Raw genomic sequence first — 20000 nt, forward strand, 5'->3', positions numbered from 1 at the left:
CTAGAGAGAGAGAACCAGAGAGCTAGAGAGAGAGAACCAGAGAGCGAGAGAGAGAACCAGAGAGGGAGAGAGAGCACCAGAGATGGAGAGAGAGAACCAGAGAGGGAGAGAGAGAACCAGATAGTGAGAGAGAGAACCAGAGAGCTAGAGAGAGAACCAGAGAGGGAGAGAGAGAACCAGAGAGGTAGAGAGAGAGAACCAGAGAGGGAGAGAGAGAACCAGAGTGGGAGAGAGAGAACCAGAGAGGGAGAGAGAACCAGAGAGGGAAGAGAGAACCAGAGAGGGAGAGAGAGAACCAGAGAGGGAGAGAGAGAACCAGAGAGGGAGAGAGAACCAGAGAGCTAGAGAGAACCAGAGAGGGAGAGAGAGAACCAGAGAGGAGAGAGAGAACCAGAGAGGGAGAGAGAAACCAGAGAGGGAGAGAGAGAACCAGAGAGGGAGAGAGAGAGAGAAGAACCAGAGAGGAGAGAGAACCAGAGAGAGAGAACCAGAGAGGGAGAGAGAGAAACCAGAGAGGGAGAGAGAGAACCAGAGAGTGAGATAGAGAGAACCAGAGAGCGAGAGAGAGAACCAGAGAGCTAGAGAGAGAACCAGAGAGGGAGAGAGAGAACCAGAGAGCTAGAGAGAGAACCAGAGAGGGAGAGAGAGAACCAGAGAGGGAGAGAGAGAACCAGAGAGGGAGAGAGAGAACCAGAGAGGGAGAGAGAGAACCAGAGAGGGAGAGAGAGAACCAGAGAGGGAGAGAGAGAACCAGAGAGGGAGGAGAGAACCAGAGAGGGAGAGAGAACCAGAGAGGAGAGAGAGAAACCAGAGAGGGAGAGAGAGAACCAGAGAGGGAGAGAGAGAACCAGAGAGGGAGAGAGAACCAGAGAGGGAGAGAGAGAACCAGAGAGCTAGAGAGAGAACCAGAGAGGGAGAGAGAGAACCAGAGAGGGAGAGAGAACCAGAGAGGGAGAGAGAGAACCAGAGAGGGAGAGAGAGAACCAGAGAGGGAGAGAGAGAACCAGAGAGGAGAGAGAGAACCAGAGAGGGAGAGAGAGAACCAGAGAGGGAGAGAGAGAACCAGAGAGGGAGAGAGAACCAGAGAGGGAGAGAGAACCAGAGAGGGAGAGAGAACCAGAGAGGGAGAGAGAGAACCAGAGAGGGAGAGAGAACCAGAGAGGGAGAGAGAGAACCAGAGAGGGAGAGAGAGAACCAGAGAGGGAGAGAGAGAACCAGAGAGGAGAGAGAGAACCAGAGAGGGAGAGAGAGAACCAGAGAGAACCAGAGAGGAGAGAAGAACCAGAGAGGGAGAGAACCAGAGAGGGAGAGAGAACCAGAGAGGGAGACCACCAGAGAGGGAGAGAGAGAACCAGAGAGGAGAGAACCAGAGACCAGAGAGAACCAGAGAGAGAGAGAACCAGAGAGAGAGAGAGAGAGAAGAGACCAGAGAGGGAGAGAACCAGAGAGGGAGAGAGAGAACCAGAGAGGGAGAGAGAGAAACCAGAGAGGGAGAGAGAGGGAGAGAACCAGAGAGTGAGAGAGAGAACCAGAGAGGGAGAGAGAGAACCAGAGAGGGAGAGAGAGAACCAGAGAGGGAGAGAGAACCAGAGAGGAGAGAGAGAACCAGAGAGGGAGAGAGAGAACCAGAGAGGGAGAGAGAGAACCAGAGAGGGAGAGAGAACCAGAGAGGGAGAGAGAGAACCAGAGAGGGAGAGAGAGAACCAGAGAGGGAGAGAGAGAACCAGAGAGGGAGAGAGAACCAGAGAGGGAGAGAGAGAACCAGAGAGGGAGAGAGAAACCAGAGAGGGAGAACCAGAGAGAACCCAGAGAGGGAGAGAGAGAACCAGAGACCTAGAGAGAGAACCAGAGAGGGAGAGAGAGAACCAGAGAGGGAGAGAGAGAACCAGAGAGGGAGAGAGAACCAGAGAGGGAGAGAGAGAACCAGAGAGGGAGAGAGAGAACCAGAGAGGGAGAGAGAACCAGAGAACCAGAGAGGGAGAGAGAGAACCAGAGAGGGAGAGAGAGAACCAGAGAGGAGAGAGAGAACCAGAGAGGGAGAGAGAGAACCAGAGAGGGAGAGAGAGAACCAGAGAGGGAGAGAGAGAACCAGAGAGGGAGAGAGAACCAGAGAGGAGAGAGAGAACCAGAGAGGGAGAGAGAGAACCAGAGAGGAGAGAACCAGAGAGAGAGAAACCAGAGAGGGAGAGAGAACCAGAGAGGGAGAGAGAGAACCAGAGAGGGAGAGAGAGAAACCAGAGAGGGAGAGAGAGAACCAGAGAGGGAGAGAAACCAGAGAGAGAGAGAGAACCAGAGAGGGAGAGAGAACCAGAGAGGGAGAGAGAACCAGAGAGGGAGAGAGAGAACCAGAGAGGGAGAGAGAGAACCAGAGAGGGAGAGAGAAACCAGAGAGGGAGAGAGAACCAGAGAGGGAGAGAGAGAAGAACCAGAGAGGGAGAGAGAGAACCAGAGAGGGAGAGAGAAACCAGAGAGGGAGAGAGAGAACCAGAGAGAGAGAGAACCAGAGAGGAGAGAGAACCAGAGAGGGAGAGAGAGAACCAGAGAGCCAGAGAGAACCAGAGAGGAAAGAGAACCAGAGAGGAGACCAGAGAGCTAGAGAGAGAACCAGAGAGGAGAGAGAGAAACCAGAGAGCTAGAAGAGAGAACCAGAGAGGGAGAGAGAGAACCAGAGAGGGAGAGAGAGAACCAGAGAGGGAGAGAGAAACCAGAGAGGGAGAGAGAGAACCAGAGAGGAGAGAGAGAACCAGAGAGGGAGAGAGAGAACCAGAGAGGGAGAGAGAGAACCAGAGAGGGAGAGAGAACCAGAGAGGAGAGAGAGAACCAGAGAGGGGGAGAGAGAACCAGAGAGGGAGAGAGAGACCAGAGAGTGAGAGAGAGAACCAGAGAGCTAGAGAGAGAACCAGAGAGAGAGAGAGAGAACCAGAGAGGGAGAGAGAGAACCAGAGAGCTAGAGAGAGAACCAGAGAGGGAGAGAGAGAACCAGAGAGGGAGAGAGAGAACCAGAGAGGGAGAGAGAACCAGAGAGGGAGAGAGAGAACCAGAGAGGGAGAGAGAGAACCAGAGAGGGAGAGAGAACCAGAGAGAACCAGAGAGAGAGAGAACCAGAGAGGGAGAGAACCAGAGAGAGGAGAGAGAGAACCAGAGAGGGAGAGAGAGAACCAGAGAGGGAGAGAGAGAACCAGAGAGCTAGAGAGAGAACCAGAGAGGGAGAGAGAACCAGAGAGGGAGAGAGAGAACCAGAGAGGGAGAGAGAAACCAGAGAGGGAGAGAGAGAACCAGAGAGGGAGAGAGAGAACCAGAGAGGGAGAGAGAGAACCAGAGAGGGAGAGAGAGAACCAGAGAGGGAGAGAGAGAACCAGAGAGGGAGAGAGAGAACCAGAGAGGGAGAGAGAGAACCAGAGAGGGAGAGAGAGAGAACCAGAGAGGGAGAGAGAGAACCAGAGAGGGAGAGAGAGAGAGGGAGAGAGAGAACCAGAGAGGGGAGAGAGAGAACCAGAGAGGGAGAGAGAAACCAGAGAGGAGAGAGAGAACCAGAGAGAGGAGGAGAGAACCAGAGAGAACCAGAGAGGGAGAGAGAACCAGAGAGAGAGAACCAGAGAGGGAGAGAGAGAACCAGAGAGGGAGAGAGAGAACCAGAGAGGGAGAGAGAGAAACCAGAGAGGGAGAGAGAGAGAGAGAACCAGAGAGGGAGAGAGAGAACCAGAGAGGGAGAGAGAACCAGAGAGGGAGAGAGAGAACCAGAGAGGGAGAGAGAGAACCAGAGAGGGAGAGAGAGAACCAGAGAGAGGAGAGAGAGAACCAGAGAGGAGAGAGAGAACCAGAGAGGAGAGAGAACCAGAGAGGGAGAGAGAGAAACCAGAGAGGGAGAGAGAACCAGAGAGCTAGAGAGAGAACCAGAGAGGGAGAGAGAGAACCAGAGAGGGAGAGAGAACCAGAGAGGAGAGAGAGAGAACCAGAGAGGGAGAGAGAGAACCAGAGAGGGAGAGAGAACCAGAGAGGGGAGAGAGAAACCAGAGAGGGAGAGAGAGAACCAGAGAGGGAGAGAGAACCAGAGAGAGAGAGGAGAAAGAACAGAGAGGGAGAGAGAGAACCAGAGAACCAGAGAGAGAGAAACCAGAGAGGGAGAGAGAGAACCAGAGAGGGAGAGAGAGAACCAGAGAGGGAGAGAGAACCAGAGAGGGAGAGAGAAACCAGAGAGGGAGAGAGAGAACCAGAGAGGGAGAGAGAGAACCAGAGAGGGAGAGAGAGAACCAGAGAACCAGAGAGGGAGAGAGAGAACCAGAGAGGGAGAGAGAACCAGAGAGAGAAGAACCAGAGAGGGAGAGAGAACCAGAGAGGGAGAGAGAGAACCAGAGAGGGAGAGAGAACCAGAGAGGAGAGAGAGAACCAGAGAGAGGAGAGAGAACCAGAGAGGGAGAGAGAGAACCAGAGAGGGAGAGAGAACCAGAGAGGGAGAGAGAGAACCAGAGAGGGAGAGAGAGAACCAGAGAGGGAGAGAGAGAACCAGAGAGGGAGAGAGAACCAGAGAGGGAGAGAGAGAACCAGAGAGGGAGAGAGAGAACCAGAGAGGGAGAGAGAACCAGAGAGGGAGAGAGAGAACCAGAGAGGGAGAGAGAGAACCAGAGAGGGAGAGAGAGAACCAGAGAGGGAGAGAGAGAACCAGAGAGGGAGAGAGAACCAGAGAGGGAGAGAGAGAGAGAACCAGAGAGGGAGAGAGAGAACCAGAGAGGGAGAGAGAACCAGAGAGGGAGAGAGAGAACCAGAGAGGGAGAGAGAACCAGAGAGGGAGAGAGAACCAGAGAGGGAGAGAGAGAACCAGAGAGGAGAGAGAACCAGAGAGGGAGAGAGAGAACCAGAGAGGGAGAGAGAACCAGAGAGCTAGAGAGAGAGAGAGGGAGAGAGAGAACCAGAGAGGGAGAGAGAACCAGAGAGGGAGAGAGAGAAACCAGAGAGGAGAGAGAACCAGAGAGGAGAGAGAGAACCAGAGAGGGAGAGAGAACCAGAGAGGGAGAGAGAACCAGAGAGGGAGAGAGAGAACCAGAGAGGGAGAGAGAACCAGAGAGAGAGAGAACCAGAGAGAGAGAGAACCAGAGAGGGAGAGAGAACCAGAGAGGAGAGAGAGAACCAGAGAGGGAGAGAGAACCAGAGAGGGAGAGAGAACCAGAGAGGGAGAGAGAGAACCAGAGAGGGAGAGAGAACCAGAGAGGGAGAGAGAGAACCAGAGAGGGAGAGAGAGAACCAGAGAGGGAGAGAGAACCAGAGAGGGAGAGAGAACCAGAGAGAGAGAGAACCAGAGAGAGAGAGAGAACCAGAGAGGGAGAGAGAACCAGAGAGGGAGAGAGAACCAGAGAGGGAGAGAGGAGAGGAGAGAGAACCAGAGAGGGAGAGAGAGAACCAGAGAGGGAGAGAGAACCAGAGAGGGAGAGAGAGAACCAGAGAGGGAGAGAGAGAACCAGAGAGGGAGAGAGAGAACCAGAGAGGGAGAGAGAACCAGAGAGGGAGAGAGAGAACCAGAGAGGGAGAGAGAGAACCAGAGAGGGAGAGAGAGAACCAGAGAGGGAGAGAGAGAACCAGAGGGGGAGAGAGAGAACCAGAGAGGGAGAGAGGACAATAAATAAACTACACAGGTGAAGACGTAGAGGAATGGGTCAGAGGGCTCCAAGAGAGCATGTGTGTGTGTGTGTGTGTGTGTGTGTGTGTGTGTGGGCCACCATGAGTGATTCTAAGCTCCTCTTACCTGGCACTCGCTCATAGGTTCCTCTTCCTTGGTCTCCACCTTCTTGTCCAGAGTCTCTCCACTGAGCAGTGATTCCAACACCGGCCCCTCCGGCAAGCCCCCTTCCTTCTTCAGAGACGCCTCGTAGTCTGAACACACACACACACACCATACAGTAACACTCCCCTGCTACTACATGTTAGAATTCCTTCCCAGCTACCCCTTTGCCCTGACAGACAGTACAGCTACAGTACACCACAGGAGGCTGCTGAGGGGAGGACGGCTCATAATAATGTCTAGAACGGAGTGAATGGAAATGGCATCAAACACCTGGAAACCATGGAAACCATGTTTCTGACGTATTTGTTACCATTCCACTTTTTCCACTGAAGCCAGGAGCCCGTTCTCCACAATTAAAAAGCCACCAGCCTCCTGTGGTTTTTCTCCGTCATTCTACGGCCTCCTCATCCTCTTTTCCAGTTCTCTTGTCACGTACCGATCTTAAACTCAATGGGTCCGAGGCGAGGGTCCTCCAGAATGTTTAGCCGTCTCTTCTTGCGCCAGCAGCGCGCAGGGTAAGTATACAACTGTCCTGGGGCCAAACCTGGGGGCCAAACAAAGAACAATGCAACAAGTTGTGAAAAACTGCTAAAACAGACTAAACTATACTGAAGGGGTTAAGGTGAGGTTATCCACTTTAAATAGAAGGGACATGTTCGTTTTTTTTGTGCAAACAGAAATTCTAAGCTTTTATGGTCTCTGTGCTTGACAAACCTATACCTCCATCAGTCTCTGTGCTTGACAAACCTGTACCTCCATCAGTCTCTGTGCTTGACAAACCTGTACCTCCATCAGTCTCTGTGCTTGACAAACCTGTACCTCCATCAGTCTCTGTGCTTGACAAACCTGTACCTCCATCAGTCTCTGTGCTTGACAAACCTGTACCTCCATCAGTCTCTGTGCTTGACAAACCTGTACCTCCATCAGTCTCTGTGCTTGACAAACGTGTACCTCTATCAGTCTCTGTGCTTGACAAACCTGTACCTCTATCAGTCTCTGTGCTTGACAAACCTATACCTCTATCAGTCTCTGTGCTTGACAAACGTGTACCTCTATCAGTCTCTGTGCTTGACAAACCTGTACCTCCATTAGTCTCTGTGCTTGACAAACCTGTACCTCCACCAGTCTCTGTGCTTGACAAACCTGTACCTCCATCAGTCTCCGTGCTTGACAAACCTCTACCTCCATCAGTCTCTGTGCTTGACAAACCTGTACCTCCATCAGTCTCTGTGCTTGACAAACCTGTACCTCCATCAGTCTCCGTGCTTGACAAACCTATACCTCCATCAGTCTCTGTGCTTGACAAACCTATACCTCCATCAGTCTCTGTGCTTGACAAACCTATACCTCCACCAGTCTCTGTGCTTGACAAACCTGTACCTCCATCAGTCTCTGTGCTTGACAAACCTGTACCTCCATCAGTCTCCGTGCTTGACAAACCTCTAGCTCCATCAGTCTCTGTGCTTGACAAACCTATACCTCCATCAGTCTCTGTGCTTGACACACCTGTACCTCCATCAGTCTCTGTTCTTGACAAACCTGTACCTCAATCAGTCTCTGTGCTTGACAAACCTATACCTCCATCAGTCTCTGTGCTTGACAAACCTATACCTCCATCAGTCTCTGTGCTTGACAAACCTATACCTCCATCAGTCTCTGTGCTTGACAAACCTGTACCTCCATCAGTCTCTGTGCTTGACAAACCTGTACCTCCATCAGTCTCTGTGCTTGACAAACCTCTACCTCCATCAGTCTCTGTACTTGACAAACCTCTACCTCCATCAGTCTCTGTGCTTGACAAACCTATACCTCAATCAGTCTCTGTGTTTGACAAACCTATACCTCCATCAGTCTCTGTGCTTGACAAACCTGTACCTCCATCAGTCTCTGTGCTTGACAAACCTGTACCTCCACCAGTCTCTGTGCTTGACAAACCTATACCTCCATCAGTCTCTGTGCTTGACAAACCTGTACCTCAATCAGTCTCTGTGCTTGACAAACCTATACCTCCATCAGTCTCTGTGCTTGACAAACCTATACCTCCATCAGTCTCTGTGCTTGACAAACCTGTACCTCCATCAGTCTCTGTGCTTGACAAACCTGTACCTCCATCAGTCTCTGTGCTTGACAAACCTCTACCTCTATCAGTCTCTGTGCTTGACAAACCTATACCTCCATCAGTCTCTGTGCTTGACAAACCTATACCTCCATCAGTCTCTGTGCTTGACAAACCTATACCTCCATCAGTCTCTGTGCTTGACAAACCTGTACCTCCATCAGTCTCTGTGGTTGACAAACCTATACCTCCATCAGTCTCTGTGCTTGACAAACCTGTACCTCTATCAGTCTCTGTGCTTGACAAACCTGTACCTCCATCAGTCTCTGTGCTTGACAAACCTATACCTCCATCAGTCTCTGTGCTTGACAAACCTGTACCTCCATCAGTCACTGTGCTTGACAAACCTGTACCTCCATCAGTCTCTGTGCTTGACAAACCTATACCTCCATCAGTCTCTGTGCTTGACAAACCTGTACCTCCATCAGTCTCTGTGCTTGACAAACCTGTACCTCCATCAGTTTCTGTGCTTGACAAACCTATACCTCAATCAGTCTCTGTGCTTGACAAACCTATACCTCCATCAGTCTCTGTGCTTGACAAACCTATACCTCCATCAGTCTCTGTGCTTGAAAAACCTATACCTCCATCAGTCTCTGTGCTTGACAAACATATACATCCATCAGTCTCTGTGCTTGACAAACCTGTACCTCCATCAGTCTCTGTGCTTGACAAACCTATACCTCCATCAGTCTCTGTGCTTGAAAACCTATACCTCCATCAGTCTCTGTGCTTGACAAACATATACATCCATCAGTCTCTGTGCTTGACAAACCTGTACCTCCATCAGTCTCTGTGCTTGACAAACCTATACCTCCATCAGTCTCTGTGCTTGACAAACCTATACCTCCATCAGTCTCTGTGCTTGACAAATATATACCTCCATCAGTCTCTGTGCTTGACAAACCTGTACCTCCATCAGTCTCTGTGCTTGACAAACCTATACCTCCATCAGTCTCTGTGCTTGACAAACCTGTACCTCCATCAGTCTCTGTGCTTGACAAACCTGTACCTCCATCAGTCTCTGTGCTTGACAAACCTATACCTCCATCAGTCTCTGTGCTTGACAAACATATACCTCCATCAGTCTCTGCGCTTGACAAACCTATACCTCCATCAGTCTCTGAGAGAGAAGGATAGTGAGGGAGGGGAGGGGAGGAAAAGAGAGAGGGAGGAGAGGGGAGAGAGAGAAGGATAGAGTGAGGGAGGAGAGGGGGGAGAGGAGGATAGAGTGAGGGAGGAGAGGGGAGAGAGAAAGATAGAGAGGAAGGAGAGGGGAGAGAGAAGGATAGGTATGAGAGAGGAGGGGGAGAGATAAGGATAGTGAGGGAGGAGGGGAGAGAGGAGGATAGAGTGAGGGAGGAGAGGGGAGAGAGAAAGATAGAGAGGAAGGAGAGGGGAGAGAGAAGGATAGAGTGAGGGAGGAGAGGGGAGAGAGAAGGATAGTGAGGGAGGGGAGGGGAGGAAAAGAGAGAGGGAGGAGAGGGGAGAGAGAGAAGAATAGAGTGAGGGAGGAGAGGGGGGAGAGGAGGATAGAGTGAGGGAGGAGAGGGGAGAGAGAAAGATAGAGAGGAAGGAGAGGGGAGAGAGAAGGTATAGGTGTGAGAGAGGAGGGGGAGAGATAAGGATAGTGAGGGAGGAGAGGGGAGAGAGGAGGATAGAGTGAGGGAGGAGAGGGGAGAGAGAAGGATAGAGTGAGGGAGGAGAGGGGAGAGAGAAGGATAGAGTGAGGGAGGAGAGGGGAGAAAGAAGGATGTAGTGAGGGAGGAGAGGGGAGAGAGAAAGAAGGATAGAGTGAGGGAGGAGAGGGGAGAAAGAAGGATAGAGTGAGGGAGGAGAGGGGAGAAAGAAGGATGTAGTGAGGGAGGAGAGGGGAGAGAGAAAGAAGGATATAGTGAGGGAGGAGAGGGGAGAAAGAAGGATATAGTGAGGGAGGAGATGGGAGAAAGAAGGATGTAGCGAGGGAGGAGAGAAAGAAGGTGAGAGTGAGGGAGGAGAGGGGAGAGAGAAAGATAGAGAGGAAGGAGAGGGGAGAGAGAATGATATAGTGAGGGAGGAGAGGGGAGGGGCGAAAGAAGGATGTAGTGAGGGAGGAGAGGGGAGAAAGAAGGATATAGTGAGGGAGGAGAGGGGAGAGAGAAAGATAGAGAGGAAGGAGAGGGGAGAGAGAAGGATCGAGTGAGGGAGGAGAGGGGAGAGAGAAAGATAGAGGGAGGGAGGAGAGGGGAGAGAGAAGGATCGAGTGAGGGAGGGGAGGGGAGAGAGAAAGAGAGAGGGAGGGAGGAGAGGGGAGAGAGAAAGATAGAGAGAGGGAGTAAAGGTTAGAGAGAAAGAGAGAGGAGAGGGGAGAGAGAAAGATAGAGAGAGGGAGAAGAGGGGATAGAGAACAATAGAGAGAGGGAGAAGAGGGGGAGAGAACGATAGAGAGAGGGAGAAGAGGGGAGAGAGAACCAGGTGACCAGGTGGCGAATCGCATCTCTGCATGTCTGGCAGACATATCAGTGTGGATGACGGATCACCACCTCAAGCTGAACCTCGGCAAGACGGAGCTGCTCTTCCTCCCGGGGAAGGACTGCCCGTTCCATGATCTCGCCATCACGGTTGACAACTCCATTGTGTCCTCCTCCCAGAGCGCTAAGAACCTTGGCGTGATCCTGGACAACACCCTGTCGTTCTCAACTAACATCAAGGAGGTGGCCCGTTCCTGTAGGTTCATGCTCTACAACATCCGCAGAGTACGACCCTGCCTCACACAGGAAGCGGCGCAGGTCCTAATCCAGGCACTTGTCATCTCCCGTCTGGATTACTGCAACTCGCTGTTGGCTGGGCTCCCTGCCTGTGCCATTAAACCCCTACAACTCATCCAGAACGCCGCAGCCCGTCTGGTGTTCAACCTTCCCAAGTTCTCTCACGTCACCCCGCTCCTCCGCTCTCTCCACTGGCTTCCAGTTGAAGCTCGCATCCGCTACAAGACCATGGTGCTTGCCTACGGAGATGTGAGGGGTACGGCACCTCAGTACCTCCAGGCTCTGATCAGGCCCTACACCCAAACAAGGGCACTGCGTTCATCCACCTCTGGCCTGCTCGCCTCCCTACCACTGAGGAAGTACAGTTCCCGCTCAGCCCAGTCAAAACTGTTCGCTGCTCTGGCCCCCATGGTGGAACAAACTCCCTCACGACGCCAGGACAGCGGAGTCAATCACCACCTTCCGGAGACACCTGAAACCCCACCTCTTTAAGGAATACCTAGGATAGGATAAAGTAATCCTTCTCCCCCCTTAAAAGATTTAGATGCACTATTGTAAAGTGGCTGTTCCACTGGATGTCATAAGGTGAATGCACCAATTTGTAAGTCGCTCTGGATAAGAGCGTCTGCTAAATGACTTAAATGTAAATGTAAATGTAGAACGATAGAGAGAGGGAGAAGAGGGGGAGAGAACGATAGAGAGAGGGAGAAGAGGGGATAGAGAACAATAGAGAGAGGGAGAAGAGGGGGAGAGAATGATAGAGAGAGGGAGAAGAGGGGATAGAGAACAATAGAGAGAGGGAGAAGAGGGGGAGAGAACGAGAGAGAGGGAGAAGAGGGGATAGAGAACAATAGAGAGAGGGAGAAGAGGGATAGAGAACGATAGAGAGAGGGAGAAGAGGGGAGAGAGAACGATAGAGAGAGGGAGAAGAGGGGATAGAGAACAATAGAGAGAGGGAGAAGAGGGATAGAGAACGATAGAGAGAGGGAGAAGAGGGGAGAGAACGATAGAGAGAGGGAGAAGAGGGAGAGAGAACAATAGAGAGAGGGAGAAGAGGGGAGAGAGAACAATAGAGAGAGGGAGAAGAGGGGGAGAGAACGATAGAGAGAGGGAGAAGAGGGGAGAACAACACAGAGGACAAAGGGCTGCTGAGAGCAGAGGAGAACTGAACTCGGAACACCTGGAGGCTGTGTTCCAGACCTCCCTACCCCAGGCCTCATACCTCTTCATGCTGCCTCTTACCCTGTGTTTTGTTACAGGGCTTCATGCAGTGGAACACACTCTAACATGCTGTCCACGAACACACACACGCACATGCACGCAGCCCAGACCTCACACACACACGCACAAGGACAGACACACACACACATACACACCTGGGCCACGGTGGTTCTTCTCCATCCAGATGTAGCAGTTGCTCTGTGCCACGCCGGTCTGGGAGTCCAGGAAGGGCAGGCGCATGGAGCGCTCAGCACACAGGCGGGCATTGTAGCTGCGGCAGTGCTCGATGGCCTCTCTGTAGAACTCCTCGCCCAGACTGGCACAGACAGGGTGGCACACAAGGGGCACAGGGAGGCAAGAGAGAGAGACGCAGAGCCCTGTTAACCTAGGTCATTTCACTTCAGGACCCACACGTCGACATTGCATTATCCACACTCTACAGTGAGAACGTGAAGATGGAGCATCTGTTTTTCCAAAGTACAGTATCATTCTTCTGTCTCTCTCTGGGTCTGGCCGTGGGTTTCTCAGAATAACTGGGCTGTGTGTTGCCAGGGCATGTAGAGACTCATCAGAAGGACCTGGGCTGTGTGGTACCAGGGCATGTAGAGACTCATCAGAAGGACCTGGGCTGTGTGGTGCCAGGGCATGTAGAGACTCATCAGAAGGACCTGGGCTGTGTGGTGCCAGGGCATGTAGAGAATCATCAGAAGGACCTGGGCTGTGTGGTGCCAGGGCATGTAGAGACTCATCAGAAGGACCTGGGCTGTGTGGTGCCAGGGCATGTAGAGACTCATCAGAAGGACCTGGGCTGTGTGGTACCAGGGCATGTAGAGACTCATCAGAAGGACATGGGCTGTGTGGTGCCAGGGCACGTGGAGTCTCATCAGAATGACCTGGGCTGTGGTGCCAGGGCACGTAGAGACTCATCAGACGGACCTGGGCTGTGTGGTGCCAGAGCACGTAGAGACTCATCAGAAGGACCTGGGCTGTGTGGTACCAGGGCATGTAGAGACTCATCAGAAGGACCTGGGCTATGTGGTACCAGGGCACGTAGAGACTCATCAGAAGGACCTGGGCTGTGTGGTACCAGGGCACGTAGAGACTCATCAGAAGGACATGGGCTGTGTGGTGCCAGGGCACGTAGACTCATCAGAATGACCTGGGCTGTGTGGTGCCAGGGCAAGTAGAGACTCATCAGAAGGACCTGGGCTGTGTGGTGCCAGGGCACGTAGAGACTCATCAGAATGACCTGGGCTGTGTGGTGCCAGGGCAAGTAGAGACTCATCAGAAGGACCTGGGCTGTGTGGTGCCAGGGCATGTAGAGACTCATCAGAAGGACCTGGGCTGTGTGGTGCCAGGGCACGTAGAGACTCATCGGAAGGACCTGGGCTGTGTGGTACCAGGGCATGTAGAGACTCATCAGAAGGACCTGGGCTGTGTGGTGCCAGGGCATGTAGAAACTCATCAGAAGGACCTGGGCTGTGTGGTGCCAGGGCATGTAGAGACTCATCAGAAGGACCTGGGCTGTGTGGTACCAGGGCATGTAGAGACTCATCAGAAGGACCTGGGCTGTGTGGTGCCAGGGCATGTAGAGACTCATCAGAAGGACCTGGGCTGTGTGGTACCAGGGCACGTAGAGACTCATCAGAAGGACCTGGGCTGTGAGGTGCCAGGGCATGTAGAGACTCATCAGAAGGACATGTGCTGTGTGGTACCAGGGCACGTAGAGACTCATCAGAAGGACCTGGGCTGTGTGGTACCAGGGCATGTAGAGACTCATCAGAAGGACCTGGGCTGTGTGGTGCCAGGGCACGTAGAGACTCATCAGAAGGACCTGGGCTGTGTGGTACCAGGGCATGTAGAGACTCATCAGAAGGACCTGGGCTGTGTGGTGCCAGGGCATGTAGAGACTCATCAGAAGGACCTGGGCTGTGTGGTGCCAAGGCATGTAGAGACTCATCAGAAGGACCTTGGCTGTGTGGTACCAGGGCATGTAGAGACTCATCAGAAGGACCTGGGCTGTGTGGTAACAGGGCACGTAGAGACTCATCAGAAGGACCTGGGCTGTGTGGTGCCAAGGCATGTAGAGACTCATCAGAAGGACCTGGGCTGTGGTACCAGGGCATGTAGAGACTCATCAGAAGGACCTTGGCTGTGTGGTGCCAGGGCATGTAGAGACTCATCAGAAGGACATGGGCTGTGTGGTGCCAGGGCACGTGGAGACTCATCAGAAGGACCTGGGCTGTGTGGTACCAGGGCATGTAGAGACTCATCAGAAGGACATGGGCTGTGTGGTGCCAGGGCACGTGGAGACTCATCAGAATGACCTGGGCTGTGTGGTGCCAGGGCACGTAGAGACTCATCAGACGGACCTGGGCTGTGTGGTACCAGGGCATGTAGAGACTCATCAGAAGGACCTGGGCTGTGTGGTGCCAGGGCATGTAGAGACTCATCAGAAGGACCTGGGCTGTGTGGTGCCAGGGCATGTAGAGACTCATCAGAAGGACCTGGGCTGTGTGGTACCAGGGCATGTAGAGACTCATCAGAAGGACCTGGGCTGTGTGGTGCCAGGGCATGTAGAGACTCATCAGAAGGACCTGGGCTGTGTGGTGCCAGGGCATGTAGAGAATCATCAGAAGGACATGGGCTGTGTGGTGCCAGGGCACGTGGAGACTCATCAGAATGACCTGGGCTGTGTGGTGCCAGGGCACGTAGAGACTCATCAGACGGACCTGGGCTGTGTGGTGCCAGAGCACGTAGAGACTCATCAGAAGGACCTGGGCTGTGTGGTACCAGGGCATGTAGAGACTCATCAGAAGGACCTGGGCTATGTGGTACCAGGGCACGTAGAGACTCATCAGAAGGACCTGGGCTGTGTGGTACCAGGGCACGTAGAGACTCATCAGAAGGACATGGGCTGTGTGGTGCCAGGGCACGTAGACTCATCAGAATGACCTGGGCTGTGTGGTGCCAGGGCAAGTAGAGACTCATCAGAAGGACCTGGGCTGTGTGGTGCCAGGGCACGTAGAGACTCATCAGAATGACCTGGGCTGTGTGGTGCCAGGGCAAGTAGAGACTCATCAGAAGGACCTGGGCTGTGTGGTGCCAGGGCATGTAGAGACTCATCAGAAGGACCTGGGCTGTGTGGTGCCAGGGCACGTAGAGACTCATCGGAAGGACCTGGGCTGTGGGTACCAGGGCATGTAGAGACTCATCAGAAGGACCTGGGCTGTGTGGTGCCAGGGCATGTAGAAACTCATCAGAAGGACCTGGGCTGTGTGGTGCCAGGGCATGTAGAGACTCATCAGAAGGACCTGGGCTGTGGTACCAGGGCATGTAGAGACTCATCAGAAGGACCTGGGCTGTGTGGTACCAGGGCATGTAGAGACTCATCAGAAGGACCTGGGCTGTGTGGTACCAGGGCACGTAGAGACTCATCAGAAGGACCTGGGCTGTGAGGTGCCAGGGCATGTAGAGACTCATCAGAAGGACATGGGCTGTGTGGTACCAGGGCACGTAGAGACTCATCAGAAGGACCTGGGCTGTGTGGTACCAGGGCATGTAGAGACTCATCAGAAGGACCTGGGCTGTGTGGTGCCAGGGCACGTAGAGACTCATCAGAAGGACCTGGGCTGTGTGGTACCAGGGCATGTAGAGACTCATCAGAAGGACCTGGGCTGTGTGGTGCCAGGGCACGTAGAGACTCATCAGAAGGACCTGGGCTGTGTGGTGCCAAGGCATGTAGAGACTCATCAGAAGGACCTGGGCTGTGTGGTACCAGGGCATGTAGAGACTCATCAGAAGGACCTGGGCTGTGTGGTGCCAGGGCATGTAGAGACTCATCAGAAGGACCTGGGCTGTGTGGTGCCAGGGCACGTAGAGACTCATCAGAAGGACCTGGGCTGTGTGGTGCCAGGGCATGTAGAGACTCATCAGAAGGACCTGGGCTGTGTGGTGCCAGGGCATGTAGAGACTCATCAGAAGGACCTGGGCTGTGTGGTGCCAGGGCATGTAGAGACTCATCAGAAGGACCTGGGCTGTGTGGTGCCAGGGCATGTAGAGACTCATCAGAAGGACCTGGGCTGTGTGGTGCCAGGGCATGTAGAGACTCATCAGAAGGACCTGGGCTGTGTGGTGCCAGGGCATGTAGTGACACATGAAAGGTGAGACACAGTGCTCTGAATGTGTGAACGGAGCGAGGAAATCAGCGTCGCCGAATGAGGTAGAATAGAACTGTTCACTGCTAGACAACATAATGTCAGCGGTGTGTGTGTGTGTGTTGTACATGTGGGCACTTGATGGTGCTTCTCTAACACAGTCACAACACCAAGGTTGCCAGCCATGGCAGACATTCAGTATATTGTTCATACAGTGCACAGTATATAGGATCACAACCATACAACATACAGTATATAGTAATTTTGCACGCCCAATTTTTCAGTTTTTGATTTGTTAAAAAAGTTTGAAATATCCAATATATGTCGTTCCACTTCATGATTGTGTCCCACTTGTTGTTGATTCTTCACAAAAAAATACAGTTTTATATCTTTATGTTTGAAGCCTGAAATGTGGCAAAAGGTCGCAAAGTTCAAGGGGGCCGAATACTTTCGCAAGGCACTGTATGTGTGTGTATTTGTACTGTAAGTGAATGCAAGTCTATGTAGTACATGTGAACGTGGGTAACTGTGTATCCTGTAGAGTTTATTTAGTCTGTTATCTTGTGCAACCATCTCCTCCCCTGCCCCCCCCCCTCCCCCTCCTCCCCTCCTCCTTACCTGTTCTTAATGACGGTTCCTCCAGATTGCCTGTGAACACAAAGATAGAGGGGCACTGTGAGTCACTGCCTTCCTCCTCTCCTTCCCTCCTCTCCTTCAATCCTGTACATCACCGATGTTATTCCTGGTGCTTCTCTAACACAGTCACAACACCAAGGTTGCCAGCCATGGCAGACATTCAGTATATTCTTCATACAGTGCACAGTATATAGCATCACAACCATACAACATACAGTATATAGCATCACAACCACACAACATACAGTATATAGCATCACAACCACACAACATACAGTATATAGGATCACAACCATACAACATACAGTATATAGCATCACAACCATACAACATACAGTATATAGGATCACAACCATTCAACATACAGTCTATAGGATCACAACCATACAACATACAGTATATAGCATCACAACCATACAATATACAGTATATAGGATCACAACCATACAACATACACTATATAGGATCACAACCATACAACATGCAGTATATAGGATCACAACCATACAACATACAGTATATAGGATCAAAAACATACAACACACAGTATATAGGATCACAACCATACAACATACAGTATATAGGATCACAAACATACAACATACAGTATATAGGATCACAACCATACAACATACAGTATATAGGATCACAACCATACAACACACAGTATTGTGTGTATTCGGTGGGCTATTAGCTGGTCAAAATGAGGCTACATGAAAAGTGCAATACTGTTAATATAACCGTGTGTTTTCAGGGAATTTATGTCAATCACAAAGCTCATCTGCATTTCATCTCATCTGCATTTCTCAAAAGAGTGATCAAATGACTGTTAATACATAGATTTGCAACCATACAATATACAGTACACATCACATACAATCTCCACCATACAGTATACTGTACACAGTACATATGTGTGTCATCCATACAGTATACTGCTGTACAGTACATACATGTGTCATCCATACAGTATACTGTACACAGCACATATATGTGTCATCCATACAGTATACTGTACACAGTACATATGTGTGTCATCCATACAGTATACTGCTGTACAGTACATGCATGTGTCATCCATACAGTATACTGTACACAGTACATATGTGTGTCATCCATACAGTATACTGCTGTACAGTACATACATGTGTCATCCATACAGTATACTGTACACAGTACATATGTGTGTCATCCATACAGTATACTGCTGTACAGTACATACATGTGTCATCCATACAGTATACTGTACACAGTACATATGTGTGTCATCCATACAGTATACTGCTGTACAGTACATACATGTGTCATCCATACAGTATACTGTACACAGTACATACGTGTGTCATCCATACAGGATACTGCTGTACAGTACATACGTGTGTCATCCATACAGCATACTGCTGTACAGTACATACGTGTGTCATCCATACAGTATACTGCTGTACAGTACATACGTGTGTCATCCATACAGCATACTGCTGTACAGTACATACGTGTGTCATCCATAAAGTATACTGCTGTACAGTACATACGTGTGTCATCCATACAGAATACTGCTGTACAGTACTTACGTGTGTCATCCATACAGCATACTGCTGTACAGTACATACGTGTGTCATCCATACAGTATACTGCTGTACAGTACATACGTGTGTCATCCATACAGCATACTGCTGTACAGTACATACGTGTGTCATCCATACAGTAACCTGCTGTACAGTACATGCGTGTGTCATCCATACAGTATACTGTACACAGTACATATGTGTGTCATCCATACAGTATACTGCTGTACAGTACATACATGTGTCATCCATACAGTATACTGTACACAGTACATATGTGTGTCATCCATACAGTATACTGCTGTACAGTACATATGTGTGTCATCCATACAGTATACTGTACACAGTACATATGTGTGTCATCCATACAGTATACTGCTGTACAGTACATACATGTGTCATCCATACAGTATACTGCTGTACAGTACATACATGTGTCATCCATACAGTATACTGTACACAGTACATATGTGTGTCATCCATAGAGTATACTGCTGTACAGTACATACATGTGTCATCCATACAGCATACTGCTGTACAGTACATACGTGTGTCATCCATACAGTATACTGCTGTACAGTACATACGTGTGTCATCCATACAGTAACCTGCTGTACAGTACATACGTGTGTCATCCATACAGTATACTGCTGTACAGTACATACGTGTGTCATCCATACAGAATACTGCTGTACAGTACATATGTGTGTCATCCATACAGTATACTGCTGTACAGTACGTACGTGTGTCATCCATACAGTATACTGCTGTACAGTACATATGTGTGTCATCCATACAGTATACTGCTGTACAGTACATACGTGTGTCATCTATACAGTATACTGCTGTACAGTACATACGTGTGTCATCCATACAGTATACTGCTGTACAGTACATACGTGTGTCATCCATACAGTAACCTGCTGTACAGTACATGCGTGTGTCATCCATACAGTATACTGCTGTACAGTACATACATGTGTCATCCATACAGTATACTGCTGTACAGTACTTACGTGTGTCATCCATACAGTATACTGCTGTACAGTACATACGTGTGCCATCCATACAGTATACTGCTGTACAGTACATACGTACATACGTGTGTCATCCATACAGAATACTGCTGTACAGTACATACGTGTGTCATCCATACAGTATACTGCTGTACAGTACTTACGTGTGTCATCCATACAGTATACTGCTGTACAGTACATGCGTGTGTCATCCATACAGTATACTACTGTACAGTACATACGTGTGTCATCCATACAGTATACTGCTGTACAGTACATATGTGTGCCATCCATACAGTATACTGCTGTACAGTACATACGTGTGTCATCCATACAGAATACTGCTGTACAGTACATACGTGTGTCATCCATACAGTATACTGCTGTACAGTACATATGTGTGTCATCCATACAGTATACTGCTGTACAGTACATATGTGTGTCATCCATACAGTAGTATATAGGACATATAGCACAAATTCCAGTGTAACAGACAAGACAGAATATTGGGACTGGCTACACCTCACACTCCATACTATACCATCAGACCCGACCTCTGCACTGGGGATTAGAGATGTTCTGGCTGGGCATTAAAAGGGATATGTTGTGACCCCCTTCCCTCCCCGGCAGTCCAACCTATGGTCACTCACTAGTGCTTTCTATGGGATGAGAGGAGGCCTGGATACCAGAGGACCAAATGTGACACACAGCAGGAAGGGACTGGAACAAGACTAAGGGACTTAGACTATGTCCCAATCTGCACCCT

General features: G+C 50.7%; 1 protein-coding gene across 1 annotated transcript in view; it reads right to left on the reverse strand.

The window, feature by feature from the left end:
• The window catches only part of LOC118396830 (zinc finger protein neuro-d4), a 63844-nt gene that overhangs the window by 31237 nt on the left and 12607 nt on the right, over positions 1-20000 (reverse strand). Inside the window, exons 2-5 of the mRNA XM_052467413.1 lie at positions 16636-16665; positions 12016-12176; positions 6213-6320; positions 5738-5865 (exon numbers count right to left, since the gene is read on the reverse strand). Coding sequence (XP_052323373.1) covers positions 5738-5865; positions 6213-6320; positions 12016-12176; positions 16636-16665 — 427 coding nt within the window. The remainder of the gene's footprint in view (positions 1-5737; positions 5866-6212; positions 6321-12015; positions 12177-16635; positions 16666-20000) is intronic.

This window comes from Oncorhynchus keta, chromosome 18, assembly GCF_023373465.1.
Source record: "Oncorhynchus keta strain PuntledgeMale-10-30-2019 chromosome 18, Oket_V2, whole genome shotgun sequence".
Lineage (NCBI taxonomy): Eukaryota > Metazoa > Chordata > Actinopteri > Salmoniformes > Salmonidae > Oncorhynchus > Oncorhynchus keta.